Here is a 27,646-nt window from a genome sequence, read left to right on the forward strand (position 1 = left end):
CAGAGGGACACCAAACTTGCGTCAAATTGGCTACTCAACACGGTAGCTCACTTTTCTGCTTGGCAGCATTACCAAAGATGGGATCTTTGCTGATGGGCCCCGCACCGACTAAAATATGATTTAGAGTGGGGCTATCAAAACCCAAAAGTAACGTCCCGAGATTAAAGTACTAACCGTCCACCGCCATACAGTTCTCTGTAGAGAGAGAACCCATTTGGAGTGCTATTCTGACACCTAGCCTAGTCCAATGGATTGCAGTTTTCATCTATGTGTAGAATACGAAAAAGTTCATGTTATAAAATCTTAAAACTAAACAAATCCAGAAGTTTACTACTGACATGACGGTTTACTAGGCGTAGCTCATAACACTAGAATCAATGTAACCTTAACTCACATGTTATATAAAAGTAGAACAGATATCTTATCATATCTATTTGAGCACCCATAAAGCAAATTATTATAGAATCATGAAATACATTCCTTTGTAAATGAACAAGGCATAGTAAATGAAGCTATGAAGATTTTGTTGGTCTCGCTCTGATTATGTGTCATCAGAAGTTATTATTTTTAAATGTTTTTAGCCATATTGAATTTCCTTAGCCTAAAAATAATGTCCAGGCCTAGAGATTAAGGTTATTATCCCAATGTTACTTAGATTCTTTTGGACAAGATTCAGGTCGTGTGTAGGGAAATCCGAAATATCTTTGTGTCGAATCCACGGAAGAGTGCGTTGTCATGGAACTCCGAGTCTTTTTCGCCTAAAATCAATGCAACCCCCATCTTAGTCTCCTTTATCTTGAGTTTTTGCAGCATAGCTGAGCATGGTTTATGTTAATGATCATGTTGTTTTTTTTTTCTTGAATGGATCTATGCCTTTGAGCCCAAACGACTTTTTTTCGAACGGCTAGGAGGTTGGCCATGATCCTCTTCATCTGTATATTGAAGGGAAGATTCATATCGTAGATGGTGGAAGGAACAAAAGTGGATTGAAACTTATCATTGTCCTAACTATATGGAAATAATTTAAGTATGAGTTTAGTGAAAATTAGATGTACATCTATTTGAATCAAGTGGTAGAGTTCAACATATACGCCCTCCGCTCCAGTTTATTACTTGCTCTAGCTTTTCCCTAAGGTAATCTTACCTAACTTTGATATATTTCCTAGAAAAATTACTAAAAATCTTGAACATCAAGTTTGTTTCATTGAATTCTTCAGTGCATATGTCTTGATAGTGCATCTTTGTTGTCGAAATTTATGTAAAACTTTTTGAAAGTTTGACAAGCTTGCTTTTACACAAAAATAAAGTGAATTGTAATCCAGAACAAAGGGAGTGTGTGGTAGTGGCCAAGATAGTAATAAGCTGTAGCACCCGGTTTTAAGGACAAAACCAGATACACATCATATGGGAGCCCAGGAAGTCAAATCTCAGATATAGCTACAAATAACGGTAATATCAATAGACAATGTTCAATATATAACGTACTTAGTATAAAGAATATAGCCTCAGAGTATAGACAGCGGAAAGACAACTCCGATCTTCAGGCGAGTACTCCAAATCCATAGGGACAATTGACTGGTTGATCACAAGCCTAATTCCTCCAAACTCTAGCAATCTGGTACCCATCCGGGATTTTTATCCAAATAATTGAAAAAATAAAGCAAGCGTAAGTAGGTTCATGAGGCTCAAAAGGCTGACACTGGTTAACTGCGATTAGCTTTTAATGAGTCATGATTTTAGCAATTGAGTAGCAACAAGTTTATCACAAGCACATATAAACACATGATCAGGTAAACATGAATAATGAATAGCATAAACAATTAACCATTAATGAGCATGTTCATCATCCGTATCATCTGTGTTCATCATCATGGACCATTAGTGATCATCTATTCCGTTAGGGTTCCAAGGCCGCTCGTGACCGTGAGCATGGCTGATATACCAGTTTTACATTCTGCAGAGGTTGTACACTTTCACTGTGAGTCGTGATTTACCCTTTTGTCTGAGGTACCTAATCTCTTGACCCACTTCCAAGGAAGGTCGGCAGGGTTCACTATGAAGCCTTTCAAAGGTTGATCTAACAAGTTAGGGCCATTAGATTCACTCAGCAAACAGATGTAGGAACCCCCTTCCCGATGGCACAATGACACGCAGCCTATACACAAGGGGACAGAGGCTATCCTATACCCGATTCGTTCTTACGCCAATAAAGGTAACCACTAACAAGCTAGAAAAGGTCCTCATACTGAGCTAAAGCCAGAGCCATGTAGCCCTCACAGTTGTACTGTAAGTCCCGGATGATCACTTACAGATAAGTCCTTAGGGAGAGGAATCTAGAGCACCATAAAACAGCCCAATGCTCTAGCCCCCTTGTTCCATGTTGCTAAAAAGCATCTTTAAATGTTTATTGCATATACCATTAGTCAAGTTACAAGATCATGGTTGTAGTTGAGCACTAGCATCATACTACCCAATGCAATAACCCAAAGGCGTCAAGGTACAGGGTAACAAAGTACTAGGAAATCCTTAGTGCCAGTCAAGGTAGACACATGCAGTATGAATTAAATGATTAAAGATGAATAGGTAACAAGGATGATCACATGCTATACTTGCCTTTTACTCTTGCTCACATTTTTCTCATACTTTGCTTCTGGCCATCACCTTCTGATCTTCAGCACCCATAAACGGATCTTGTTCTACTCGTAGCAAGCACCACACATAGGCAAACATACAAGCAACAAATAAAAGCAACTAAGAACAGCAGAGCAAGAGCTTTAAAACAGCGTGCTAAGAGAGAACTCGCTGCTACGATCGAGAGAACGCAAGAAACGCCGATAATGGAACTATCGATAAAAAGAAACGACTATCAAGAGTTTTATATTATAAAAGAAGCAACGACGGGTTTGATTTATTTTAATTAAGAAAACTATATGAATAGTATTAATTTTGATTAATCAAAGCATATTTAGTTTTCAAAAGTCGAGTTATAGCTAATCATGTTTTAGTCATCATATAATTTAATCAGATTAAACTTTAACTTTTATAAAAGAAAAGTGCATGTGAAAGCATCTAAACGTGTTTGTCATATATGCAACATGTTTAAACTAAGCGAATTATTGCTAAAAGAATGTTTAATTTGGTATTAATTGAATTGACATTTGACTTGTGAAAACACCGAGGTTAAACTTGTTTCAGTTACATGAATATTAGTCATTTTAATATTTAAATTAATAAGCTCATACGTCACTAACATGTAGATTACAGAAACCAAGAAAAACCTGTACGTGCAAACGTGTGGGGCAGATGTGCTATGTATATGTGCAGATTTGCATGTTCATCTGCACTTAGGCATGCATCGACCGTGCATGGTGCTTGCTCTGTGACGAGGATGCAGGCGAGGTTTGCGTGGTCTGGACCAGTGAAGGCACGAGACGCTAAGCTTGGAAAGCAAAGTGAACAACTCCAACAGCTGGGCGACTTACGTGATGGCGAGTTCATCCAGGTAGAGTGACGATGGTTGCTCGCGATTGAGGCGAAGAGACGATGAGCTAGCCGACGGCAGGGCGGCATAGAGGCACGGAAAGTGGGCGCAGGCGAGACTGAATGGCAGCAGGGCTCTCGGTTGGGCGTACTGCGGCAGGAAAAGGCCGACGCTCGACATGGACTGCGATAGGAACAATCAGGAGAAGCAAAAAAAAGAGAACCTAAAGGAATTGAGAGGGAACAAGATGCACCAGGGCGTTGTCCAACCTTCATGCAAACCCAGCGATGAGGAGAAGAACGATGACGTATAGCTCGACGAGGCGGCAACGGGCAGCGCGACGGCAACGGCGACGGCGAGAGAAGGATGAGAAAAATCTGATTTACTATACGAGGGATTTCCCAAACTAGGGGCTTCCCTTACGGTAGTTTTGGTGTGCTTTGCCCAAGGGGTTGGTACAAATTTATAGGAAGAAAAACTCCCCACATCTACATCAACTAGCAATATGGTACTAATTGATGTTGCACGCCCTCCACATTTACTAATGGGCCTAAATAAACACTAAAGCCCATTAGTAAATAAAGACGTGTGTCTTTAGGATTTATTAGGATTATTGCACATGGGCTTTGACCCCTTGGGAAATATGAGAGATTTATTATTTTCAGAATTAATTAATTTCGTGGATAAAATAATTCTAGGAAAGTCCAGAATTGAAATTTAAGCCGCGAAAAATACTCCGAAAACTCTAAAAATTCGGGGATAATTCCTAGAGACACTTTGGAATATGATGAACCCAAATAAAGTATTTGGAGCTCACAAAAATATTGTTGGGAACTTGGAACATAAAGATTAAGGTGAAGGAGGCAGGAATTAAATTCCAGGAAGAAGATAGATATTTGTCTCCTAAACGTATAAAAACACACACACTTTGCACACAGAAACACGATGTGCGACCGGCATGAATGCAACAAACAGGTTTCTACCTTATGATAAATTTTGAATTAATGAATTTTTTTATTTTCCTATGTTTTCATGTGCACAAAAATTCACAAATAAATCATTTTAACTCTATTTTCAAAAGTGACAAATTTTGGGGTGTTACATAAGCATGCCAATTTTTTATATTCTACTAGATATATGCCCGTGCATTGCATGGAGGCCATGAATTTTTTCCCACACGGCTATTAAATATTTTTTTATTGGAAACCCTAAATTATTTCTAAACCCGAGGCCTTTTTCACTTCTCTAATTAACCCTTAACCCCAACACATGAATCCTCTATAAGACGTAAGACACCAGCATCGCCAGGCAGAGTAGTGGTCGTAGCATAAGGACACACTGCAAAATCATAGTGCACGCAAAATTCTTCTCTAATTATTATTCTCTGGGACACCAAGCGTGCTTGTTTCGCTGACATATTCATCTTCATGTATTACATTGATGTAAAATCATCTTTTGGAAATGAAAGAGCAGAGCAGAGCACGGGCACCGCTGGGCCGGTGTTCACCGCTGCGCGCACACGTGCGCGAAAGTGGTGTAAGGAACTGCGCAATGCGCCTGGCCGGACTCTCGACGTCTTGGTCGCAGGAGCTGCCAGCAGAATGGCACCCTACGGGACGTCACCGGAGCTGCCAGCGGCATGGCACCCGGCGGCGGCGCAAAGGATGGCCCAGCTCGGCCGGCGTTCGGCTTGTTGCATGTGGCCCTGTGCGGCGCTGGTGCGCGCGGCACCCATGAGCCTGGCCAGGTGCAACAAACCGCCCATGGCCGATGCTGTACATCAACACGGGCGACTCCAGCACCATAAGCGCGACCACGACGGCTTGGAGATCGATGCCCCTGGCGACAATGAACGGACACACCTAGGAAAGGACGTACTTAGGTAACCAATTTGTATATTAGACTCCCTTGTTCGATCTAGGTTGAGTCACGTAGGTAAGTAGGTAACAGACGTACGTAGGAAACGAAGTCATGTAGGAACGGAGAGAAGAGTCGAGCGGGGCGAGTATTTGCGCTGACGATACCCCTAGGTATTTTTTAGGTGTAGAGATGTGTGTGCATGCATTTTAGACATACGGGGACTTCAATTAGCCACGGTCTTGCAGCATTTGTTCACTCGCTGCTTCATAACATATCACATAACTACTGTGTATACTTCAACCATGAGTACGATGCTACAATAAATTCCGTTGAGAAAGGCGTTGATTCACATGAGCAAGTCATAACTTCACATACTCATCATGTCTATAAAGTGGAACAAATATGATGTGGCTAAAGCTTTGTCATGTGTAAAGGTGAAGTTATCACGTATGTCATTCCTCATGTATCTAGAGAACTCCTATAGAAAAGGGCACATTTTTATAGCATGTAGTGGACACTATCTTGCCAACACATACCATATAATCCAACGATAACTAAAAGTCGAAGTTGACTAGGTGCCATGTCATCTCTAGCTCATCCGTTTTTTGGCAAAATCCAAGATCTGAACATATATACATGAGCTCTCACTTGTATAAATAGGCCCCAAATCAATAGCTAATCCAGCACCTGTATCATTGAGAGCAATCAAAAACTTGCCAAGTGAAACGCACTAGCCACATCTTAGCAACAATGGCCGCCAAGATATTTGCCCTCCTTGCACTCCTTGCTCTTTCGGTGAGCGCTGCAACTGCGTTCATCATTCCGCAGTGCTCACCAGTTACTGCTGCGGGGTATGAACACCCAATTGTGCGGGCCTATAGGTTACAACAGGTGCTCGCGGCGAGCATCTTAGAACAACCAATTGCCCAATTGCAACAGCAATCCTCGGCTCACCTACTAGTTCAGACCATCGTAGCGCAAATGCAACAGCAACAGTTCCTACCAGCGCTCAGTCAACTATCTGTGGCAAACCCTGCCGCCTACTTGCAGCTGCAACAGCTGCTTCCTACAAACCCACTGGCTGCGGCAAATGCCATTGCATACCTGCAACAACAACAGTTACAACAGTTCCTGCCAGCGCTCAGTCAACTAGCCGTGGCGAACCCTGCCGCCTACTTGCAACAGCAACAGCTACTTCCATTCAACCAACTGGCTGGGGCGAACGCCGCTGCATACCTGCAACAGCAGCAGCCGCTTCCGTTTACCCAGTCGGCTGTTGCAACCGCTGCTGCCTACCATCAGCAACAGTAGCTGCTACAAGTTAACCCATTGGCATGGGCTAACCCATTGGCTGCCGCTTTCCTGCAGCAGCAACAATTGCTGCCATTCAACCAGATGTCTTTGATGAACCCTGCCTTGTCGTGGCAGCAACCCATCGTTGGAGGTGCCATCTTCTAGAATACAAATCAGTTGTACTTGATAACAATGTTCTTGTGTCGCCGTGTTCAACTTCCCAGAAATAATCAATACATTGATTGAGATTTATCTGAGTCTATTCCTTAATTTTACTCCCTACATAATCAATTGAAAAATATCGAATCATAACTACATCCACATGCTTGATTAATACGTAGACAATACCACATTACATCATCAATATCAAGATGTGCCAGCGTGACCTCTTGAATGGTCTCATTTGGCTGTGTGCGTGGGTGTTCATAAGATAGATGCAACTGTACGTGCGTGTAGTTGAGTACTTGCATCTATTGTATGTTGTTTTAAGAAAGTCATGGGCACATATGCTTTGACCATTGTCCTTCAAGTCAGGTGCACGTATACAAAGGAAAACATAATAGAAGTTCATGAGTAAACATATTTGTGCGTGCAAAGCTGGTATGCAAAGTCACACCTCTTAATTATTGTTTCTAGTAAATATTTGTTGCATGTGTTTTTATCTTGGAGCAAAATTGTGCAAGACAACATAATATTGTAGAAAAATAAGGAAATAATCAGAGCCCATGAACTTGACAAGGCCAAGGGCATTAAATCAACTAGACCCTATTAGTAACAATTTTGAAGTACTATATAACAACAAAGTATAAAACTCGGCACCAAACTGCCATCCACTGCAGCAGAGCCGTTTCATGAGAGGGGGGCCTAAGTGCAGTTCTTTGAATCAGATCAACGTTTAAGTTTAACATCCCACGAAAATGTTAGAGCAAATTTTTACAGAGGGACACCAAACTTGCGTCAAATTGGCTACTCAACACGGTAGCTCACTTTTCTGCTTGGCAGCATTACCAAAGATGGGATGTTTGCTGATGGGCACCGCACCGACTAAAATATGATTTAGAGTGGGGCTATCAAAACCCAAAAGTAACGTCCCGAGATTAAAGTACTAACCGTCCACCGCCATACAGTTCTCTGTAGAGAGAGAACCCATTTGGAGTGCTATTCTGACACCTAGCCTAGTCCAATGGATTGCAGTTTTCATCTATGTGTAGAATACGAAAAAGTTCATGTTATAAAATCTTAAAACTAAACAAATCCAGAAGTTTACTACTGACATGACGGTTTACTAGGCGTAGCTCATAACACTAGAATCAATGTAACCTTAACTCACATGTTATATAAAAGTAGAACAGATATCTTATCATATCTATTTGAGCACCCATAAAGCAAATTATTATAGAATCATGAAATACATTCCTTTGTAAATGAACAAGGCATAGTAAATGAAGCTATGAAGATTTTGTTGGTCTCGCTCTGATTATGTGTCATCAGAAGTTATTATTTTTAAATGTTTTTAGCCATATTGAATTTCCTTAGCCTAAAAATAATGTCCAGGCCTAGAGATTAAGGTTATTATCCCAATGTTACTTAGATTCTTTTGGACAAGATTCAGGTCGTGTGTAGGGAAATCCGAAATATCTTTGTGTCGAATCCACGGAAGAGTGCGTTGTCATGGAACTCCGAGTCTTTTTCGCCTAAAATCAATGCAACCCCCATCTTAGTCTCCTTTATCTTGAGTTTTTGCAGCATAGCTGAGCATGGTTTATGTTAATGATCATGTTGTTTTTTTTTCTTGAATGGATCTATGCCTTTGAGCCCAAACGACTTTTTTTCGAACGGCTAGGAGGTTGGCCATGATCCTCTTCATCTGTATATTGAAGGGAAGATTCATATCGTAGATGGTGGAAGGAACAAAAGTGGATTGAAACTTATCATTGTCCTAACTATATGGAAATAATTTAAGTATGAGTTTAGTGAAAATTAGATGTACATCTATTTGAATCAAGTGGTAGAGTTCAACATATACGCCCTCCGCTCCAGTTTATTACTTGCTCTAGCTTTTCCCTAAGGTAATCTTACCTAACTTTGATATATTTCCTAGAAAAATTACTAAAAATCTTGAACATCAAGTTTGTTTCATTGAATTCTTCAGTGCATATGTCTTGATAGTGCATCTTTATTGTCGAAATTTATGTAAAACTTTTTGAAAGTTTGACAAGCTTGCTTTTACACAAAAATAAAGTGAATTGTAATCCAGAACAAAGGGAGTGTGTGGTAGTGGCCAAGATAGTAATAAGCTGTAGCACCCGGTTTTAAGGACAAAACCAGATACACATCATATGAGAGCCCAGGAAGTCAAATCTCAGATATAGCTACAAATAACGGTAATATCAATAGACAATGTTCAATATATAACGTACTTAGTATAAAGAATATAGCCTCAGAGTATAGACAGCGGAAAGACAACTCCGATCTTCAGGCGAGTACTCCAAATCCATAGGGACAATTGACTGGTTGATCACAAGCCTAATTCCTCCAAACTCTAGCAATCTGGTACCCATCCGGGATTTTTATCCAAATAATTGAAAAAATAAAGCAAGCGTAAGTAGGTTCATGAGGCTCAAAAGGCTGACACTGGTTAACTGCGATTAGCTTTTAATGAGTCATGATTTTAGCAATTGAGTAGCAACAAGTTTATCACAAGCCCATATAAACACATGATCAGGTAAACATGAATAATGAATAGCATAAACAATTAACCATTAATGAGCATGTTCATCATCCGTATCATCTGTGTTCATCATCATGGACCATTAGTGATCATCTATTCCGTTAGGGTTCCAAGGCCGCTCGTGACCGTGAGCATGGCTGATATACCAGTTTTACATTCTGCAGAGGTTGTACACTTTCACTGTGAGTCGTGATTTACCCTTTTGTCTGAGGTACCTAATCTCTTGACCCACTTCCAAGGAAGGTCGGCAGGGTTCACTATGAAGCCTTTCAAAGGTTGATCTAACAAGTTAGGGCCATTAGATTCACTCAGCAAACAGATGTAGGAACCCCCTTCCCGATGGCACAATGACACGCAGCCTATACACAAGGGGACAGAGGCTATCCTATACCCGATTCGTTCTTACGCCAATAAAGGTAACCACTAACAAGCTAGAAAAGGTCCTCGTACAGAGCTAAAGCCAGAGCCATGTAGCCCTCATAGTTGTACTGTAAGTCCCGGATGATCACTTACAGATAAGTCCTTAGGGAGAGGAATCTAGAGCACCATAAAACAGCCCAATGCTCTAGCCCCCTTGTTCCATGTTGCTAAAAAGCATCTTTAAATGTTTATTGCATATACCATTAGTCAAGTTACCAGGTATGGCGGACGTTTGTGTTGGCACTAGTATCTACCGCCTATTTTTCAAGGCGGAGGAAGATTTACAAGCCGACACCGGTGCTGATCCGTCTGATGAGGACTTGTTGAGTGATAAAGATCTGGAGGAGGGAGACCGTGAAATGGAAGATGCGGAAGATCCTAACCCGCAGAACCCTCAGGATAATAGGAAGTCTTCCCAACAAGCACCGCAGCATACTCAAAATGTCCCACCTATGCAACAGGCAAATCTAGTAGATGAAGCTTTGGACTTGGCCTGTGAGCAACTCTTGGATGAGATCAGTCTTAAAGTTGCTTTGGAGTCTGACCTGGGGACTACCAGGAAGAGTTACTCTCCACCAACACAAGAAGAATTAGCGTTTTTTAACTCTAATAATACTCTTTTTTCTTCTGCTGTTGTGCCACTACCTTCGACAAAGATTGCTAGTACATTTGTCGACGCTTCGGGTGAGGGAGGAGAGGGCTTTACTCCGCCATTGCCCTCCCCCTCGCCACCGCTGGAGCTGGTGTCTCTTGCTGCCCCTATTGATATAGGGTGCGGCCTCGTTGGGGGCTCATCGGAGGCGGCCCTCTCTTCTACTTCTACAGCGGTGGAGACCGGTATCATGACGTCGGTCCCTGCAGCGGTGGAGGAACCAGAGTACGCCCCCGCTGCACAGGGACGTGGCCCGGCACCCCCACCACTGGAGGTCACCGCCCTGATGGCTGCACAGGGAGGTGGCTCGGCCACATCGACGGAGGAGACGCTCCGGCTTGACTCGTCGTCACCCAATGTTGAGGTGGCTCAGGTGATGGAGTCCACCGCTGCGGAGGTTCAGGAGGGGGGCCCTACTTCGCCACTCGCCCCCCTGTCCACGCCGACCGGGGGAGAGACAGTGGTGGTGCCGGCCTCTGCTACCTGGGGAGAGGTAGCGGGGACTACCGCCACTGCTACTCTCTCCACCCAGCCTGGAGAGGCTGTGGAGACGCCACTGCCTGCTGCACCCTCTCCCCCTGCTACGACCTTGGGAGAGGCAGCGGTGGCACCAGCCGGTGCATCTCAGGCCGTCTTGGAGGCAGCATTGTTGGAAGGAGCGGGTGCTACCTCACCATCTCTTGAGGGAGCCTCCAATCCCACACCTGTGGTGGTTCCCATCAAAGAACTACGACGGAGCACCAGAAACGCAACTTTAGCGGATGTTCATACACTCCATAAGGCGGAACGTTTGACGGCGAAAAAGAACCTCGAATTCTCAGGTAACTCTTTTAATACCTTTCCAGATTCGAAAATTATTTCAAACCTTGGTAGGGTAGGCATCAACCTAGAATCCTCTACTGTTGCAGTTTTAAAAAATATTGAGGTAGCTAGGTCAGCCTTTTGTCAAAATACAAAAAAAGGTTGTTCTTCCTCTAGGTGCTCTGATATAGAGAGTGATGTTGAGAAAGAGGACCACCTTGAGGGTATTCTCAGCCACGCTTGTGGAGATCTAAATGAGAATATGCCGGTTGCTGAGTTGGATTCCATCATTGATGCACCACCTCTCAGTACAAAGAAGATTTATAACAATGCCAAAATTCGTGGCAAAGTCAAACTTCTTAAAAAGGCCAAAACCCCTTCTAAAATCATTATAAAATGAAGGGAGTTTTCTGGAATAGCAGAGGTCTTGCAGACTTGGCTAAACATAGGTACTTGAGGGAACTAGTTAAGGAAGAGCAAATCAATTTTATTGCAATTTCCGAGACTGGACGTGAATCCTTTCCAGATCATGTCCTCAAAGATCTTTGTGCGGGACATGAGTTTCTTTGGCACACCATGGCCCCCCATGGTAGATCAGGGGGCATTCTTTTAGGGGTTGATCTGAATTTTTTTGATATTGGAGCAATAGATGAGGGAGATTTTTATGTAAAATTCACCCTACGGTGCAAATCTAATGACTTCAAGTTCGTACTATATACAGTATATGGACCTGCCCAAATTCAAAACAAGAATGCTTTCCTGGTAGAACTAGCTAACACTTGCTCTAAAGAATCTCTTCCTTATATAATAGGAGGGGATTTTAATATAATGCGAGAGCGAGAAGATAAGAGCTCAGGGGATTTTGACTATAAGTGGCCTAATCTTTTCAATGCTGTCATTGATTCTCTGGATCTTAAAGAGATTGTCATGTCAGGCCGCCAATATACTTGGGCAGGACCTGGAGATGACCCGACTTTTGAAAAGTTAGACAGAGTCCTTGTGACCACTGAATGGGAGAATCAATTCCCACTCACTACAGTTGAGGCTAGAGATAGAAATATCTCTGACCATACCCCTCTCGTTCTTAGCACTGGCCACTCGACCCACCAGTTAAATAATCACCCTTTCAAATTTGAGAGAGGGTGGCTATTAAGGGAAGGGTTTTATGGTATGGTTGCAAATATCTGGCAATCTCCTTGTTCAGGATCAAATTCTCTGGAGCGGTGGCAATCCAAAATCCGCAGACTCAGACAGTATCTGAGGGGATGGGCTAAACATACTGCCGGGTCTTATAAAAAAGAGAAGAAGACTATACTAGGACGCTTAGAAATTCTTGACAAGAAAACTGAGACTTCTCAGTTATCTGATCAAGAAATTAATTTAAAACATTATTTAAAAGAACGTCTAGTTAATCTGCTGAGAGAGGAGGAACTCAAGTGGTATGAGCGTGCCAAGGTGAAAACACTATTGGAAGGTGATGCTAACACTCGTTTCTTCCATCTAGTGGCTAATGGGAAACACCGAAAGCAGCATATCTACAAACTTGAAAATGATCAAGGTGCTGTAATTGGTGATGATTGCCTCAAAAGCCATATTACAAACTATTATAAGAATCTCTTTGGGTCCCCCGAACAATCTGCTATCACTCTTGAGGAGGATCATATTGTAGATATTCCTCAAGTGCCCCCGGAAGAAAATGATATCTTAATTAGTCCATTCACCGAATCTGAGGTGAGGGATGCAATCTTCCAGATGGAACATAATAAAGCTCCAGGACCAGATGGTTTTCCTGCGGAATTCTATCAGGTTTTTTGGGAAATTATCAAGGAGGACCTTCTTTGTCTCTTTGCAGACCTACATTTGGAGACACTCGATCTCTACAGTTTGAATTTTGGAGTCATTACTCTAATTCCAAAGATTCAAAATGCCACAAAAATTCAGCAATATCGACCAATTTGCGTCCTCAATGTGAGTTTCAAGATATTCACAAAAGTGGGCACAAATAGACTGAATACGGTTGCCAAAACAGTGGTGAAACCAACACAGTCGGCCTTTATGCCAGGTAGGAATATTATGGAAGGTGTGGTAATTCTCCACGAAACCATCCATGAATTACACTCTAAGAAAAGAAACGGAGTCATTTTCAAAATTGACTTTGAAAAAGCATATGACAAGGTCAAGTGGTCGTTCTTACAACAGACTTTGCGTATGAAAGGTTTCTCACCTAAATGGTGTAGGTGGGTTCAGAATATGGTCTCTGGAGGAAGTGTGGGGATTAAAGTTAATGATGACATTGGCCCATACTTCCAAACCAGAAGGGGACTCCGGCAGGGTGATCCTATGTCACCTATCTTATTTAACATCGTCGCTGATATGCTAGCTATTCTTATTAATAGAGCAAAAGCGGATGGGCAGATAAGTGGAATTATCCCCCACCTGGTTGATGATGGTTTATCAATCCTACAATATGCAGATGACACCATCATGTTTCTAGACCACGATCAAGAACAAGCGAAAAATCTCAAACTTTTACTATGCGCCTTTGAACAATTATCTGGGCTCAAAATTAATTTCCACAAGAGTGAGATTTTTTGCTTTGGGGCAGCCAAAGAAATGGAATCCTTCTACACTGATCTCTTTGGCTGTAAAGCAGGGGAATACCCCTTCAGATATCTAGGCATCCCTATGCACCACCGGCAACTCCTTAATTCTGAATGGAGAAAAGTTGAAGAGCGATTCGAACAAAAGCTCTCATGCTGGAAAGCGAAATACTTATCCTATGGGGGACGTCTAGTACTGCTTAATTCTGTATTAAGCAGCCTACCCATGTTTATGATGTCTTTCTTTGAGATCCCAAAAGGAGTTATCAAAAAACTCAATCATTTTAGGTCGAGGTTCTTCTGGCAAGGATCCTCAGAGAAACATAAATACCGCCTTGCCAAATGGGATATCATTTGTCGTCCCAAGGATCAAGGTGGACTAGGTATTCTGAATTTACAACTGCAAAATAAATGCCTACTAGCAAAATGGCTAGTGAATCTCATGAACACAGAAGGCATATGGCAAACGCTATTACAGAATAAATACCTAAATTCAAAAAGTTTATCCCAGGTCACGGCAAAGCCAAATGATTCACATTTTTGGAGAGGCCTCATGCATATCAAGGATGAGGTGCTGGCAAAAGGTTCTTTCGATATTAAGGATGGAACCACGGCTAGATTTTGGGATGATGTATGGGTAGGTGCTAGGCCTCTGAAAGTTCGTTATCCATCTTTATATAATATTGTGAGAGATCCTCACGCTACAGTCTCAAAGATAATGAGCACTAGCCCTCTGAATATTTCTTTTAGGAGGGCTCTGGTGGGTAATAAACTTACAGAATGGCTTAGTCTAGTAGCAAGTATTTCTCATGTCGAACTAATAAATGGATCTGATCATTTTAGATGGAGTTTAACCAGCTCAGGTTCATTCTCAGTCAGATCCATGTATCTCAACCTTATAGATACAAATACATCTTTTCGGCATAGGAAGATTTGGAAGATAAAAGTTCCTCTAAAAATAAAAATTTTCCTCTGGTTCCTACAAAGAGGTGTCATTCTTACCAAAGATAACCTGTCTAGGAAAAATTGGAAAGGGAGTCAGAATTGCGTTTGTTGCAATGGGAATGAAACTATTCAACACTTATTCCTGGACTGCCCTATTGCCATAATGATTTGGAGGATTATCTTCTTTGCTACTAGTTTAACTCAACCTAGATCAATCAGCCACATGTTTGGTAACTGGCTGTCTAATCAAAATAAAAGGATTAGAAATTTGATTTGGGTGGGAGTGGCTGCTATGTGTTGGGCTATTTGGAGATGCCGTAATGATGTTGTTTTTAATAAAATAAAATCTAACTCTATTATGCAGGTCATTTTCAGGGGAGCGTACTGGTTACGCTTCTGGGCCCAGCTGCAGCGTGAAGAGCAAGCTAAGGACGCGCTCTCGACAATAAGCAAGAAATTAGAAGTTATTGCTCTAGAGATATCCAATAACGGATGGAAACAATTTTATTGTTTAAGTAGCGTCTTGGTCATGTTATAAGACCTTGGCTTTCTTTTTGGTTTTATCATTTTCTGTAATTTTGGGCTGTGTACATCTACGGATGTAGAGGCCGGATGTTTATCCATTATCTAAAAAAAACAGCTGGGCGACTTACGTGATGGCGAGTTCATCCAGGTAGAGTGACGATGGTTGCTCGCGATTGAGGCGAAGAGACGATGAGCTAGCCGACGGCAGGGGCGGCATAGAGGCACGGAAAGTGGGCGCAGGCGAGACTGAATGGCAGCAGGGCTCTCGGTTGGGCGTACTGCGGCAGGAAAAGGCCGACGCTCGACATGGACTGCGATAGGAACAATCAGGAGAAGCAAAAAAAAGAGAACCTAAAGGAATTGAGAGGGAACAAGATGCACCAGGGCGTTGTCCAACCTTCATGCAAACCCAGCGATGAGGAGAAGAACGATGACGTATAGCTCGACGAGGCGGCAACGGGCAGCGCGACGGCAACGGAGACGGCGAGAGAAGGATGAGAAAAAATCTGATTTACTATACGAGGGATTTCCCAAACTAGGGGCTTCCCTTACGGTAGTTTTGGTGTGCTTTGCCCAAGGGGTTGGTACAAATTTATAGGAAGAAAAACTCCCCACATCTACATCAACTAGCAATATGGTACTAATTGATGTTGCACGCCCTCCACATTTACTAATGGGCCTAAATAAACACTAAAGCTCATTAGTAAATAAAGACGTGTGTCTTTAGGATTTATTAGGATTATTGCACATGGGCTTTGACCCCTTGGGAAATATGAGAGATTTATTATTTTCAGAATTAATTAATTTCGTGGATAAAATAATTCTAGGAAAGTCCAGAATTGAAATTTAAGCCGCGAAAAATACTCCGAAAACTCCAAAAATTCGGGGAAAATTCCTAGAGACACTTTGGAATATGATGAACCCAAATAAAGTATTTGGAGCTCACAAAAATATTGTTGGGAACTTGGAACATAAAGATTAAGGTGAAGGAGGCAGGAATTAAATTCCAGGAAGAAGATAGATATTTGTCTCCTAAACGTATAAAAACACACACACTTTGCACATAGAAACACGATGTGCGACCGGCATGAATGCAACAAACAGGTTTCTACCTTATGATAAATTTTGAATTAATGAATTTTTTTATTTTTCCTATGTTTTCATGTGCACAAAAATCACAAATAAATCATTTTAACTCTATTTTCAAAAGTGACAAATTTTGGGGTGTTACATAAGCATGCCAATTTTTTATATTCTACTAGATATATGCCCGTGCATTGCATGGAGGCCATGAATTTTTCCCACACGGCTATCAAATATTTTTTATTGGAAACCCTAAATTATTTCTGAACCCGAGGCCTTTTTCACTTCTCTAATTAACCCTTAACCCCAACACATGAATCCTCTATAAGACGTAAGACACCAGCATCGCCAGGGCAGAGCAGTGGTCGTAGCATAAGGACACACTGCAAAATCATAGTGCACGCAAAAATTCTTCTCTAATTATTATTCTCTGGGACACCAAGCGTGCTTGTTTCGCTGACATATTCATCTTCATGTATTACATTGATGTAAAATCAACTTTTGGAATGAAATAGCAGAGCAGAGCACGGGCACCGCTGGGCCGGGTGTCTGTTCACCGCTGCGGGGCATGCGTGCGCGAAAGTGGTTTGTAAGGAAATGCGCCAATGCGCCTGGCCGGACTCTCGACGTCTTGGTCGCAGGAGCTGCCAGCGGAATGGCACCCGGCGGCGGCGCAAAAGGACGGCCCAGCTCGGCCGGCGTTCGGCTTGGTGCATGTGGCCCTGTGCGGCGCTGGTGCGCGCGCACCCATGAGCCTGGCCAGGCGCAACAAACCGCCCATGGCCGATGCTGCTACATCAACACGGGCGACTCCAGCACCATAAGCGCGACCACGACGGCTTGGAGATCGATTTGCCCCCTGGCGACAATGAACGGACACACCTAGGAAAGGACGTACATAGGTAACAATTTGTTGTATTACACTCCCTTGTTCGATCTAGGTTGAGTCACGTAGGTAAGTAGGTAACAGACGTACGTAGGAAACGAAGTCATGTAGGACTGGAGGAAGAGTCGAGCGGGCGAGTATTTGCGCTGACGATACCCCCTAGGTATTTTTTAGGTGTAGAGATGCGTGTGCATGCATTTTAGACATACGGGGGACTCAATTAGCCATGGTCTTGCAGCATTTGTTCACTCGCGCTTCATAACTTATCACATAACTACTGTGTATACTTTAACCATGAGTACGATGCTACAATAAATTCCGTTGATAAAGGTGTTGATTCACATGAGCAAGTCATAACTTCACATACTCATCATGTCTATAAAGTGGAACAAATATGATGTGGCTAAAGCTTTGTCATGTGTAAAGGTGAAGTTGTCACGTATGTCATTCCTCATGTATCTAGAGAACTCCTATAGAAAAGGGCACATTTTTATAGCATGTAGTGGACACTATCTTGCCAACACATACCATATAATCCAACGATAACTAAAAGTCCAAGTTGACTAGGTGCCATGTCATCTCTAGCTCATCCATTTTTTGGCAAAATCCAAGATCTGAACATATATACATGAGCTCTCACTTGTATAAATAGGCCCCAAATCAATAGCTAATCCACCACCTGTATCATTGAGAGCAATCAAAAACTTGCCAAGTGAAACGCATTAGCCACATCTTAGCAACAATGGCCGCCAAGATATTTGCCCTCCTTGCACTCCTTGCTCTTTCGGTGAGCGCTGCAACTGCGTTCATCATTCCACAGTGCTCACCAGTTACTGCTGCGGGGTATGAACACCCAATTGTGCGGGCCTATAGGTTACAACAGGTGCTCGCGGCGAGCATCTTAGAACAACCAATTGCCCAATTGCAACAGCAATCCTCGGCTCACCTACTAGTTCAGACCATCGTAGCGCAACTGCAACAGCAACAGTTCCTACCAGCGCTCAGTCAACTATCTGTGGCAAACCCTGCCGCCTACTTGCAGCTGCAACAGCTGCTTCCTACAAACCCACTGGCTGCGGCGAATGCCATTGCATACCTGCAACAACAACAGTTACAATAGTTCCTGCCAGCGCTCAGTCAACTAGCCGTGGCAAACCCTGCCGCCTACTTGCAACAGCAACAGCTACTTCCATTCAACCAACTGGCTGGGGCGAACGCCGCTGCATACCTGCAACAGCAGCAGCCACTTCTGTTTACCCAGTCGGCTGTTGCAACCGCTGCTGCCTACCATCAGCAACAGCAGCTGCTACAAGTTAACCCATTGGCAAGGCCAAGGGCATTAAATCAACTAGACCCTTTTAGTAACAATGTTGAAGTACATATATAACAACAAAGTATAAAACTCGACGCCAAACTGCCATCCACTGCAGCAGAGCCGTTTCATGAGAGGGGGGCCTAAGTGCAGTTCTTTGAATCAGATCAACGTGAAGTTTAACATCCCACGAATATGTTAGAGCAAATTTTTACAGAGGGACACCAAACTTGCGTCAAATTGGCTACTCAACACGGTAGCTCACTTTTCTGCTTGGCAGCATTACCAAAGATGGGATCTTTGCTGATGGGCACCGCACCGACTAAAATATGATTTAGAGTGGGGCTATCAAAACCCAAAAGTAACGTCCCGAGATTAAAGTACTAACCGTCCACCGCCATACAGTTCTCTGTAGAGAGAGAACCCATTTGGAGTGCTATTCTGACACCTAGCCTAGTCCAATGGATTGCAGTTTTCATCTATGTGTAGAATACGAAAAAGTTCATGTTATAAAATCTTAAAACTAAACAAATCCAGAAGTTTACTACTGACATGACGGTTTACTAGGGGTAGCTCATAACACTAGAATCAATGTAACCTTAACTCACATGTTATATAAAAGTAGAACAGATATCTTATCATATCTATTTGAGCACCCATAAAGCAAATTATTATAGAATCATGAAATACATTCCTTTGTAAATGAACAAGGCATAGTAAATGAAGCTATGAAGATTTTGTTGGTCTCGCTCTGATTATGTGTCATCAGAAGTTATTATTTTTAAATGTTTTTAGCCATATTGAATTTCCTTAGCCTAAAAATAATGTCCAGTCCTAGAGATTAAGGTTCTTATCCCAATGTTACTGAAATTGTTTTAGACAAGATTCAGGTCGTGTGTAGGGAAATCCGAAATATCTTTGTGTCGAATCCACGGAACTAAATATGTGTACCTATGTGCTCACTGTTCTAGTTAAAACGAATATGAACGAGTGCGTTGTCATGGAACTTCGAGTCTTTTTCGCCTAAAATCAATGCAACCCCCATCTTAGTCTCCTTTATCTTGAGTTTTTGCAGCATAGCTGAGCAAGGTTTATGTTAATGATCATGTTGTTTTTTTTCTTGAATGGATCTATGCCTTTGAGCCCAAACGACTTTTTTTCGGACAGCTAGGAGGTTGGCCATGATCCTCTTCATCTGTATATTGAAGGGAAGATTCATATCGTAGATGGTGGAAGGAACAAAAGTGGCATGAAACTTATCATTCTCCAAACTATATGGAAATAATTTAAGTATGAGTTTAGTGAAAATTAGATGTACATCTATTTGAATCAAGAGGTAGAGTTCAACATATACGCCCTCCGCTCCAGTTTATTACTTGCTCTAGCTTTTCCCTAAGGTAATCTTACCTAACTTTGATATATTTCCTAGAAAATTTACTAAAAATCTTGAACATCAAGTTTGTTTCATTGAATTCTTCAGTGCATATGTCTTGATAGTGCATTTTTGTTGTCGAAATTTATTTAAAACTTTTTCAAAATTTGACAAGCTTGCTTTTACACAAAAATAAAGTGAATTGTAATCCAGAACAAAGGGAGTGTGTGGCAGTGGCCAAGATAGTAATAAGCATGCCAATTTTTTATATTCTACTAGATATATGCCCGTGCATTGCATGGAGGCCATGAATTTTTTCCCACACGGCTATTAAATATTTTTTATTGGAAACCCTAAATTATTTCTAAACCCGGGCCTTTTTCACTTCTCTAATTAACCCTTAACCCCAACACATGAATCCTCTATAAGACGTAAGACACCAGCACCAGGCAGAGCAGTGGTCGTAGCATAAGGACACACTGCAAAATCATAGTGCACGCAAAAATTCTTCTCTAATTATTATTCTCTGGGACACCAGCGTGCTTGTTTCGCTGACATATTCATCTTCATGTATTACATTGATGTAAAATCAACTTTTGGAAATGAAAGAGCAGAGCAGAGCACGGGCACCGCTGGGCCGGTGTTCACCGCTGCGCGCACGCGTGCGCGAAAGTGGTGTAAGGAACTGCAATGCGCCTGGCCGGACTCTCGACGTCTTGGTCGCAGGAGCTGCCAGCGGAATGGCACCCTACGGGACGTCACCGGAGCTGCCAGCGGCATGGCACCCGGCGGCGGCGCAAAGGAGCCCAGCTCGGCCGGCGTTCGGCTTGGTGCATGTGGCCCTGTGCGGCGCTGGTGCGCGCGCACCCATGAGCCTGGCCAGGCGCAACAAACCGCCCATGGCCGATGCTGTACATCAACACGGGCGACTCCAGCACCATAAGCGCGACCACGACGGCTTGGAGATCGATGCCCCTGGCGACAATGAACGGACATACCTAGGAAAGGACGTACATAGGTAACCAATTTGTATATTAGACTCCCTTGTTCGATCTAGGTTGAGTCACGTAGGTAAGTAGGTAACAGACTACATAGGAAACGAAGTCATGTAGGAACGGAGAGAAGAGTCGAGCGGGGCGAGTATTTGCGCTGACGATACCCCTAGGTATTTTTTAGGTGTAGAGATGCGTGTGCATGCATTTTAGACATACGGGGACTTCAATTAGCCACGGTCTTGCAGCATTTGTTCACTCGCTGCTTCATAACTTATCACATAACTACTGTGTATACTTAACCATGAGTACGATGCTACAATAAATTCCGTTGATAAAGGCGTTGATTCACATGAGCAAGTCATAACTTCACATACTCATCATGTCTATAAAGTGGAACAAATATGATGTGGCTAAAGCTTTGTCATGTGTAAAGGTGAAGTTATCACGTATGTCATTCCTCATGTATCTAGAGAACTCCTATAGAAAAGGGCACTTTTTTATAGCATGTAGTGGACACTATCTTGCCAACACATACCATATAATCCAACGATAACTAAAAGTCGAAGTTGACTAGGTGCCATGTCATCTCTAGCTCATCCGTTTTTTGGCAAAATCCGAGATCTGAACATATATACATGAGCTCTCACTTGTATAAATAGGCCCCAAATCAATAGCTAATCCACCATGTATCATTGAGAGCAATCAAAAACTTGCCAAGTGAAACGCACTAGCCACATCTTAGCAACAATGGCCGCCAAGATATTTGCCCTCCTTGCACTCCTTCTTTCGGTGAGCGCTGCAACTGCGTTCATCATTCCGCAGTGCTCACCAGTTACTGCTGCGGGGTATGAACACCCAATTGTGCGGGCCTATAGGTTACAACAGGTGCTCGCGGCGAGCATCTTAGAACAACCAATTGCCCAATTGCAACAGCAATCCTCGGCTCACCTACTAGTTCAGACCATCGTAGCGCAACTGCAACAGCAACAGTTCCTACCAGCGCTCAGTCAACTATCTGTGGCAAACCCTGCCGCCTACTTGCAGCTGCAACAGCTGCTTCCTACAAACCCACTGGCTGCGGCGAATGCCATTGCATACCTGCAACAACAACAGTTACAACAGTTCCTGCCAGCGCTCAGTCAACTAGCCGTGGCGAACCCTGCCGCCTACTTGCAACAGCAACAGCTACTTCCATTCAACCAACTGGCTGGGGCGAACGCCGCTGCATACCTGCAACAGCAGCAGCCGCTTCCGTTTACCCAGTCGGCTGTTGCAACCGCTGCTGCCTACCATCAGCAACAGCAGCTGCTACAGTTAACCCATTGGCACGGGCTAACCCATTGGCTGCCGCTTTCCTGCAGCAGCAACAATTGCTGCCATTCAACCAGATGTCTTTGATGAACCCTGCCTTGTCGTGGCAGCAACCCATCGTTGGAGGTGCCATCTTCTAGAATACAAATGAGTTGTACTTGATAACAATGTTCTTGTGTCGCCGTGTGCAACTTCCCAGAAATAATCAATACATTGATTGAGATTTATCTGAGTCTATTCCTTAATTTTTCTCTACATAATCAATTGAAAAATATCGAATCATAACTACATCCACATGCTTGATTAATACGTAGACAATACCACATTACATCATCAATATCAAGATGTGCCAGCGTGACCTCTTGAATGGTCTCATTTGGCTGTGTGCGTGGGTGTTCATAAGATAGATGCGACTGTACGTGCGTGTAGTTGAGTACTTGCATCTATTGTATGTTGTTTTAAGAAAGTCATGGGCACATATGCTTTGACCATTGTCTTTCAAGTCAGGTGCACGTATACAAAGGAAAACATAATAGAAGTTCATGAGTAAACGTATTTGTGCGTGCAAAGCTGGTATGCAAAGTCACACCTCTTAATTATTGTTTCTAGTAAATATTTGGTGCATGTGTTTTTATCTTGGAGCAAAATTGTGCAAGACAACATAATATTGTAGAAAAATAAGGAAATAATCAGAGCCCATGAACTTGACAAGGCCAAGGGCATTAAATCAACTAGACCCTATTAGTAACAATTTTGAAGTACTATATAACAACAAAGTATAAAACTCGCGCCAAACTGCCATCCACTGCAGCAGAGCCGTTTCATGAGAGGGGGGCCTAAGTGCAGTTCTTTGAATCAGATCAACGTGAAGTTTAACATCCCACGAATATGTTAGAGCAAATTTTTACAGAGGGACACCAAACTTGCGTCAAATTGGCTACTCAACACGGTAGCTCACTTTTCTGCTTGGCAGCATTACCAAAGATGGGATCTTTGCTGATGGGCACCCGCACCGACTAAAATATGATTAGAGGTGGGGCTATCAAAACCCAAAAGTAACGTCCCCGAGATTAAAGTCTAACCGTCCCACCGCCATACAGTTCTCTGTAGAGAGAGAAACCCCATTGGAGTGCTATTCTGACACCTAGCCTAGTCCAATGGATTGCAGTTTTCATCTATGTGTAGAATACGCAAAAGTTCATGTTATAAAATCTTAAAACTAAACAATACCGAAGTTTACTACTGACATGACGGTTTACTAGGCGTCGCTCATACACTAGAATCAATGTAACCTTAACTCACATGTTATATAAAAGTAGAACAGATATCTTATCATATCTATTTGAGCACCCATAAAGCAAATTATTATAGAATCATGGAAATACATTCCTTTGTAATGAACAAGGCATAGTAAATGAAGCTATGAGATTTTGTTGGTCTCGCTCTGATTATGTGTCATCAGAAGTTATTATTTTAAATGTTTTTAGCCATATTGAATTTCCTTAGCCTAAAAATAATGTCCAGGCCTAGAGATTAAGGTTATTATCCCAATGTTACTTAGATTCTTTTGGACAAGATTCAGGTCGTGTGTAGGGAAATCCGAAATATCTTTGTGTCGAATCCACGGAAGAGTGCGTTGTCATGGAACTCCGAGTCTTTTTCGCCTAAAATCAATGCAACCCCCATCTTAGTCTCCTTTATCTTGAGTTTTTGCAGCATAGCTGAGCATGGTTTATGTTAATGATCATGTTGTTTTTTTTTTCTTGAATGGATCTATGCCTTTGAGCCCAAACGACTTTTTTCGAACGGCTAGGAGGTTGGCCATGATCCTCTTCATCTGTATATTGAGGGAAGATTCATATCGTAGATGGTGGAAGGAACAAAAGTGGATTGAAACTTATCATTGTCCTAACTATATGGAAATAATTTAAGTATGAGTTTAGTGAAAATTAGATGTACATCTATTTGAATCAAGTGGTAGAGTTCAACATATACGCCCTCCGCTCCAGTTTATTACTTGCTCTAGCTTTTCCCTAAGGTAATCTTACCTAACTTTGATATATTTCCTAGAAAAATTACTAAAAATCTTGAACATCAAGTTGTTTCATTGAATTCTTCAGTGCATATGTCTTGATAGTGCATCTTTGTTGTCGAAATTTATGTAAAACTTTTTGAAAGTTTGACAACTTGCTTTTACACAAAAATAAAGTGAATTGTAATCCAGAACAAAGGGAGTGTGTGGTAGTGGCCAAGATAGTAATAAGCTGTAGCACCCGGTTTTAAGGACAAAACCAGATACACATCATATGGGAGCCCAGGAAGTCAAATCTCAGATATAGCTACAAATAACGGTAATATCAATAGACAATGTTCAATATATAACGTACTTAGTATAAAGAATATAGCCTCAGAGTATAGACAGCGGAAAGACAACTCCGATCTTCAGGCGAGTACTCCAAATCCATAGGGACAATTGACTGGTTGATCACAGCCTAATTCCTCCAAACTCTAGCAATCTGGTACCCATCCGGGATTTTTATCCAAATAATTGAAAAAATAAAGCAAGCGTAAGTAGGGTTCATGAGGCTCAAAAGGCTGACACTGGTTAACTGCGATTAGCTTTTAATGAGTCATGATTTTAGCAATTGAGTAGCAACAAGTTTATCACAAGCACATATAAACACATGATCAGGTAAACATGAATAATGAATAGCATAAACAATTAACCATTAATGAGCATGTTCATCATCCGTATCATCTGTGTTCATCATCATGGACCATTAGTGATCATCTATTCCGTTAGGGTTCCAAGGCCGCTCGTGACCGTGAGCATGGCTGATATACCAGTTTTACATTCTGCAGAGGTTGTACACTTTCACTGTGAGTCGTGATTTACCCTTTTGTCTGAGGTACCTAATCTCTTGACCCACTTCCAAGGAAGGTCGGCAGGGTTCACTATGAAGCCTTTCAAGGTTGATCTAACAAGTTAGGGCCATTAGATTCACTCAGCAAACAGATGTAGGAACCCCCTTCCCGATGGCACAATGACACGCAGCCTATACACAAGGGGACAGAGGCTATCCTATACCCGATTCGTTCTTACGCCAATAAAGGTAACCACTAACAAGCTAGAAAAGGTCCTCATACTGAGCTAAAGCCAGAGCCATGTAGCCCTCACAGTTGTACTGTAAGTCCCGGATGATCACTTACAGATAAGTCCTTAGGGAGAGGAATCTAGAGACACCATAAAACAGCCCAATGCTCTAGCCCCCTTGTTCATGGTTGCTAAAAAAGCATCTTTAAATGTTTATTGCATATACCATTAGTCAAGTTACAAGATCATGGTTGTAGTTGAGCACTAGCATCATACTACCCAATGCAATAACCCAAAGGCGTCAAGGTACAGGGTAACAAAGTACTAGGAAATCCTTAGTGCCAGTCAAGGTAGACACATGCAGTATGAATTAAATGATTAAAGATGAATAGGTAACAAGGATGATCACATGCTATACTTGCCTTTTACTCTTGCTCACATTTTTCTCATACTTTGCTTCTGGCCATCACCTTCTGATCTTCAGCACCCATAAACGGATCTTGTTTCTACTCGTAGCAAGCACCACACATAGGCAAACATACAAGCAACAAATAAAAGCAACTAAGAACAGCAGAGCAAGAGCTTTAAAACAGCGTGCTAAGAGAGAACTCGCTGCTACGATCGAGAGAACGCAAGAAACGCCGATAATGGAACTATCGATAAAAAGAAACGACTATCAAGAGTTTTATATTATAAAAGAAGCAACGACGGGTTTGATTTATTTTAATTAAGAAACTATATGAATAGTATTAATTTTGATTAATCAAAGCATATTTAGTTTTCAAAAGTCGAGTTATAGCTAATCATGTTTTAGTCATCATATAATTTAATCAGATTAAACTTTAACTTTTATAAAAGAAAAGTGCATGTGAAAGCATCTAAACGTGTTTGTCATATATGCAACATGTTTAAACTAAGCGAATTATTGCTAAAAGAATGTTTAATTTGGTATTAATTGAATTGACATTTGACTTGTGAAAACACCGAGGTTAAACTTGTTTCAGTTACATGAATATTAGTCATTTTAATATTTAAATTAATAAGCTCATACGTCACTAACATGTAGATTACAGAAACCAAGAAAAACCTGTACGTGCAAACGTGTGGGGCAGATGTGCTATGTATATGTGCAGATTTGCATGTTCATCTGCACTTAGGCATGCATCGACCGTGCATGGTGCTTGCTCTGTGACGAGGATGCAGGCGAGGTTTGCGTGGTCTGGACCAGTGAAGGCACGAGACGCTAAGCTTGGAAAGCAAAGTGAACAACTCCAACAGCTGGGCGACTTACGTGATGGCGAGTTCATCCAGGTAGAGTGACGATGGTTGCTCGCGATTGAGGCGAAGAGACGATGAGCTAGCCGACGGCAGGGCGGCATAGAGGCACGGAAAGTGGGCGCAGGCGAGACTGAATGGCAGCAGGGCTCTCGGTTGGGCGTACTGCGGCAGGAAAAGGCCGACGCTCGACATGGACTGCGATAGGAACAATCAGGAGAAGCAAAAAAAAGAGAACCTAAAGGAATTGAGAGGGAACAAGATGCACCAGGGCGTTGTCCAACCTTCATGCAAACCCAGCGATGAGGAGAAGAACGATGACGTATAGCTCGACGAGGCGGCAACGGGCAGCGCGACGGCAACGGCGACGGCGAGAGAAGGATGAGAAAAATCTGATTTACTATACGAGGGATTTCCCAAACTAGGGGCTTCCCTTACGGTAGTTTTGGTGTGCTTTGCCCAAGGGGTTGGTACAAATTTATAGGAAGAAAAACTCCCCACATCTACATCAACTAGCAATATGGTACTAATTGATGTTGCACGCCCTCCACATTTACTAATGGGCCTAAATAAACACTAAAGCCCATTAGTAAATAAAGACGTGTGTCTTTAGGATTTATTAGGATTATTGCACATGGGCTTTGACCCCTTGGGAAATATGAGAGATTTATTATTTTCAGAATTAATTAATTTCGTGGATAAAATAATTCTAGGAAAGTCCAGAATTGAAATTTAAGCCGCGAAAAATACTCCGAAAACTCTAAAAATTCGGGGATAATTCCTAGAGACACTTTGGAATATGATGAACCCAAATAAAGTATTTGGAGCTCACAAAATATTGTTGGGAACTTGGAACATAAAGATTAAGGTGAAGGAGGCAGGAATTAAATTCCAGGAAGAAGATAGATATTTGTCTCCTAAACGTATAAAAACACACACACTTTGCACACAGAAACACGATGTGCGACCGGCATGAATGCAACAAACAGGTTTCTACCTTATGATAAATT

The 27,646-nt window shown here is 42.2% G+C and overlaps 1 protein-coding gene and 3 pseudogenes across 1 annotated transcript; all 4 read left to right on the plus strand.

Moving 5' to 3' along the window:
- Nucleotides 1-6,091: 6,091 nt before the first annotated feature.
- On the plus strand, nt 6,092-6,799 carry LOC136483086 (kafirin PSKR2-like; annotated as a pseudogene).
- A 3,207-nt stretch (nt 6,800-10,006) lies between these two features.
- On the plus strand, nt 10,007-15,277 carry LOC136484339 (uncharacterized). The gene is made up of 2 exons (XM_066481591.1): nt 10,007-11,687; nt 15,148-15,277. The coding sequence occupies exon 1, from the start codon at nt 10,007-10,009 to the stop codon at nt 11,636-11,638; it is 1,632 nt and encodes a 543-aa protein (XP_066337688.1). The 3' UTR covers nt 11,639-11,687; nt 15,148-15,277.
- Nucleotides 15,278-18,019: 2,742 nt separating this feature from the next.
- Nucleotides 18,020-18,664, plus strand: LOC136481082 (kafirin PSKR2-like; annotated as a pseudogene).
- A 3,039-nt stretch (nt 18,665-21,703) lies between these two features.
- On the plus strand, nt 21,704-22,407 carry LOC136483087 (kafirin PSKR2-like; annotated as a pseudogene).
- Nucleotides 22,408-27,646: the final 5,239 nt, after the last annotated feature.

This window comes from Miscanthus floridulus, chromosome 9 (genome assembly GCF_019320115.1).
Source record: "Miscanthus floridulus cultivar M001 chromosome 9, ASM1932011v1, whole genome shotgun sequence".
Classification (NCBI taxonomy): Eukaryota; Viridiplantae; Streptophyta; class Magnoliopsida; order Poales; family Poaceae; genus Miscanthus; species Miscanthus floridulus.

Coding starts and splice junctions, on each gene's coding strand:
- LOC136484339 (XM_066481591.1), top strand. CDS start 10,007: ATGGCGGACGTTTGTGTTGGCACTAGTATCTACCGCCTATTTTTCAAG.